Raw genomic sequence first — 5,203 nt, forward strand, 5'->3', positions numbered from 1 at the left:
CCCCCCCACCCTCTGCCATCGCCACACACAGACTCCCATAACTCATAATTTACATGTGTCGATTGGCAGTATGTTGAAATGGTGAAAACACATTCATGAATAGTTTTCCCCAACTATCACATTTTTACTGCTTTATACTTTTTATTGTTTTGTTTATCTTCATCATCTTTTACTATGCCTCTAACAACACAGATTTCACCCAAGAGATCAACCTTGTCTTATTGTCTTTGTAATGAATAACTCTGTATTGTAATGTGGGACAAGATTATGTTTGACAAAAGCTGATACTAAGATGAAAAACACAATAAAACCATCACATTGATAGGTTTATATTTGTGATTAGGTCTGTGGGGATATCAACGCTTTTGGTGCTTAAAAACCCGAGTTAGATGACACAGAGTTTAACTCAGTTACTGACTTACTTTATGGTATTAATTGATTTTGTTTAATCCTACTTATGTATTCTCTCTGTGTTGCTCTCTGTATCAACAGGATGAGTGCGCTGCTGGGTTGCATGAGCTTTGGTGTGCGCTCCCTCATGGACAAGGTAAATTTAAACCCAGATTACAGGTAGAAAGGCATTCTGTAAACCTGTTCTTAGCTCTCTTTTTGACTTTGACTCTTTTTATGTGTGTGTGTGTGTTTCTCCATCCATTAGACCGTAAATCTAAGAGTTTAGTTCAGTGAGAATGAATTCCAGTGACCTCGATAGTGTTGAGAGGAACACTTTGGGGTTATGAGTGTTACAGAGCAGCAATGTTGCCCCCAGTCACAGTTTGAGTCACTCTCTCTACTGAAATGTTATGGGTCACACACTTGAAAACACATGCATTCTTTATTTAATTTGCACTGAATCTCATGTCTTTCTTTTACTGAATTAAGGTTAGATTGTCTTTCAAATAATGTATATACAAAAATACAGTGTGTTGATCAAATGATTGATCTATGAACCTATGACCAAATAAAATCCAAATTTTTCATAAAGGCAGTGTATTTAACATCTAAAATATGAACATGTAGTGTATCTTACTAGATTTGTTTTGTGTCACCTGCGTCTCTTCTGCATCGCTTCAAATGTTGTCAGGGAAAATAGCAACAGGATCGGTACAGAGAGAGCAGAAATGTTCCTGTTTGTTAAGCACAACATTTGTCTGCGTCCAAAGCCCAGGAAGTCCAAGTGTTAGTACTAACCCTAAAGTACTTGGCTGTTAAAGTTCTTATTTTCTGTACTTACAGTTCAGAAGACTGCAAAAGCCAGTGTCTGTTCAGTCCAGTTTGTTTGGGCTCCATTTTCACATTTTACCTTTTTGAATACTTTTGGCTTTGGCCATTTAAGGCCTACTACTTTACTTTAAAGTTTTAAACTGTTGTACAATGATCACAGAATACAGTGACTTGGTCTCACGAGAGTTAGTTAGATATTTATTGAGAATACTCAGGGTTGACTTGTTCATAATGTTAAATCAGGACACACTTGTATCCTTCATAAAAAAAAAACGTTTTTCTATAAATATTAAATTTTTTCTTCTGAAAATCTGATGACAGTCATGTTTGCACACAGGTAAAGGGGCCCAATATCAGTCATTTCTGAAATTAAGTCACAAAAGTGAAAAAGAAAAAAAAGCTTTTTGGATAATAGGTCCTTGTTTGATTATCATAAAAATGTGTTTTCTATACAGAGATTTCGACATCGGTAAATATCGTATCTGCCATAACAGCAGTATTAATATCGGTTATCGGTATCGGCCACAATTTTTACATCGGTGCGTCACTACTAGAAAATGTTATCTTGGAAGACTTTTGATATCACTGGTACTGTAATGGCAACAAGACGTGCTTGTTGTTTTCTATTACAAGACAACAAAGCCCAAAGTTGATTTCTTTTGTCAGCCTTTGTTTAAGCTGAAAAAAACACAGTGCATCCTGTTCTCATAACACATACTGTATGATTCCATTATTCCCGAGGTGGACATGAATGTCTGTGCAAAATCTCATGAAAATCCATTTTCTAGTTGTCAAGATAATTCAGTCTGGAACAAAGTAGTGGACTGGCCGACCAACCTACCGATAGACTGACCAACCGACAGTCCTAGACACAATGCAAAAAGGGTGACACCACACACCTACATCATAATATAAAAGAACACAGCCCTTAGCTTTTCTTCCCAAACTGTCTCAGGTGATAACAGATGAATGTGAGGTTCAAGAGTTCAGCGTCTAAGCATTGCTTAGAATAGTTTCTCTACCACTGTACAGTTCGTTGCCATAACTGCTTTTCCTGCTGTAGCTCTTTCCCATCACTATTTTATTATTCAACTCTAATTTATCCAGCTGTATTCCCTCTTCCTTTGCATGTATTATGTGCATATTTTCTTTTTGCAGTGTACAACATATTCACTTTAAAAAGAAAGAAAGTCTTCATTTAAGTGGTTAGGGCAGTAACCACTGCAAATGTTTGGCCTCAGCACTTGATCAAATATGTATAACATCATTTTGGATGTGTGTATTTTAAGGCCATGTATTGGAGAAAGAAAGGAAACCTGTATGCTCATTGTGGTTACAGCACAGATGAGAAAACCACCCCAGTTGTCTATTTCTTTACTTGTAGGGTCAGTTATTGTACTTATACTACTTCATTCTTCTGCCACAATCAACCCTACTCTTAGTTTTGTTTTTAAAGCAGAACATTTGAGTATCCTGGTAATGTCGTGGTTTGCCAAAATTAGCAAGCTGTCAGTCATGAATTGCTTCTCTTGTTTTTTGAATACAGAGGGGTATTATTGATGTATGCATGAATGAATGAATGATTGAATGAGTTAGCTTTCTTATTGATTGTGTGCATTTCGATTGGTCACTTTGGCCCTGATTAGACAGATCGTGTTTTAGTGGCCCAGGGTGGCTTTTTGTAATTGTTTTCAATGAGAGTGAAGAGTTTTGCTCGCTGCTTTTGTTTTGCTGAGCGCCTCGCATTGCTAAGCGCATTGCATTTTTTGGGTGTATACACCTATGTTTTTTTGGAGCAGTGCCTTAAATACCTTCTGCTGTGTATAATTCAAAGTATAACACACTTATTTGGGCGGCTGTGGCTCAGTGGTAGAGCGGTTGCCTTCCAATCGGAAGGTTGGTGGTTCGATCCCCGCCCCTGCGGTCATTGTCGAAGTGTCCTTGGGCAAGACACTGAACCCCAAGTTGCCCCCGGTGCTGCGCATCGGAGTGTGAATGTGTGTGAATGTTTATCTGATGAGCAGGTGGCACCTTGTACGGCAGCCCCGGCCACAGTGTATGAATGTGTGTGAATGGTGAATGTCTCCTGTAGATGTAAAAGCGCTTTGAGCAGTTGTTAAGACTGGAAAAGCGCTATATAAATACAGCACATTTACATTTGTGAGTGCTGATGACTTCATTTGCTAATTATGTGATTTTAGCGTCGACACCCATTAAACTCAAAAGACATTTGAGTTGAGCGTGTCAGTTCTATTGTTTGATGTTGTGGTTTACAGTGGGGAATGTTACAATGTACATTTACTCAATTACTGTGCTTACAAATTTAAGGTATTTGTACTTTACTTGAGTCATTCCATTTTCAACTTTCTACTTTTACTCCACTACATTTCAGAGATAAATATTGTACTTTGTACTCCACTACATTCATCTGACAGCTTTGCTTACTAGTTACTTAACAAATTATGATTTTTGCACCCAAAACACAGTTTGTAGTTACAGTTTGTATTCTATCCTATTATTATTTCATGTACATTGTATCCTGTTATTGCATGTACTGTATATTCTGTATGTGTGCTGTGTGTCTGGTATGTTGCTGCTGCAACGCTGGAGTTTCCCATTTTTTGGGGATCAATAAAAATTCTTTCTATCTATCTATCTATCTATCTATCTATCTATCTATCTATCTATCTATCTATCTATCTATCTATCTTACAGTGTGGTATTAGTACTTTTTAAAGTAAAGGACTAAATACTTCTTCCTCCACTGGTGGTTTTAAACACATGATATTCTGGAGTTCACTGCACCAAAAAGGAGAAATCTACTGTAAAAGTACAGTAAAAAAAAAACTCTCTTAGATGCTTGTTAAGGAAAAGAAAACTCTACTTTTTGTGCTAAAATCATAAGAATCTGCCTTTAATTGTGACTATTCAACCATAGTTTTAAGCATTTCTTTCATTCTCAAGCTGGCTGAGACATTGACATACTTCTGTTAATTTGATGCTTAGAAATAATATGACAAACATCAACACAGCTGCAAATTGTTCTCTCTTAAACTCACCCAATTGGGGTGCACAGGCTCAGTCCTTCCCACAGCGGCCATGGGTTAAATTCCGACCTGCAGCCCTTTTCCACATGTCATTCACCCTCTCTCTTCCCTTTTATGTCTTTAGCTGTCCTATCAAATAAAGGCCTAAAATAATCTTTAAAAATAAAAAACTCACCACAGTGAGTGTTTTTTTTCTAGTTTCAATTAACTTCCACATCAGTGAGGGAAACAAACAACAGGAAGAAATTATATTTTAGTCGGGCTTATGGCTTCCTTCCTTTAACATTTATCCCAATTAATATTTAATTGGCTTACTATGCTAATTAGGGAGATTTAGCTTTGAGTCCCAGGGAGTTATATCTCCTCACCCCACCATCACATCCGTTATTTTTCTGTTTTTTTCTTTTGTTCAGCCCTTCTTTCAAACCCATCCTTTAATGTTTCCCTCTACTGTGTTCTTGTTTTATTTTAGAAGCATTTGTGTGCAACTTAGTGTTAGCTGTAATTTGTGTTACCTGCTTTGCTTGTCTGTTGCATCTTGTCATTTGTTTGCACTCATTTACCACTTTGTGCTTTTTACTTCACTCTCCTCTCCTGCTTTCTCTTTCATCTCTCTCATCTGTCTCCCTCCTGACTAACCGCTCTCTTTGCCCCACTCTTCACCCCTTTGTCACGTGCAGGATAATATTGAAATGGCATGAATCCTTCCCTGACTTTTAGGACATATGCCCTCCCCTCCCCCATCTTCTATATAAGTCTCCTGCCCATCCTCCCCCCTTGTCCCACAGCCCGCAGAAATCTGTCCTTTCAGATAAGATGCTTTTAAAACGGAGATTATTGTCACTGTCCATGGCATCACATTATTTAGTACAAAACAGGAGGCTGTGTGTGTGTGTGTGTGTGTGTGTGTGTGTGTGTGTGTGTGTGTGTGT

General features: G+C 37.8%; 1 protein-coding gene across 1 annotated transcript in view; it reads left to right on the forward strand.

The window, feature by feature from the left end:
* The window catches only part of rgs3a (regulator of G protein signaling 3a), a 130,529-nt gene that overhangs the window by 13,554 nt on the left and 111,772 nt on the right, over window positions 1-5,203 (forward strand). The window contains exon 6 of the mRNA XM_034895622.1: window positions 493-547. Coding sequence (XP_034751513.1) covers window positions 493-547 — 55 coding nt within the window. The remainder of the gene's footprint in view (window positions 1-492; window positions 548-5,203) is intronic.

The sequence above is a fragment of the Etheostoma cragini genome, chromosome 16 (assembly GCF_013103735.1).
Source record: "Etheostoma cragini isolate CJK2018 chromosome 16, CSU_Ecrag_1.0, whole genome shotgun sequence".
NCBI classification, from domain to species: Eukaryota; Metazoa; Chordata; class Actinopteri; order Perciformes; family Percidae; genus Etheostoma; species Etheostoma cragini.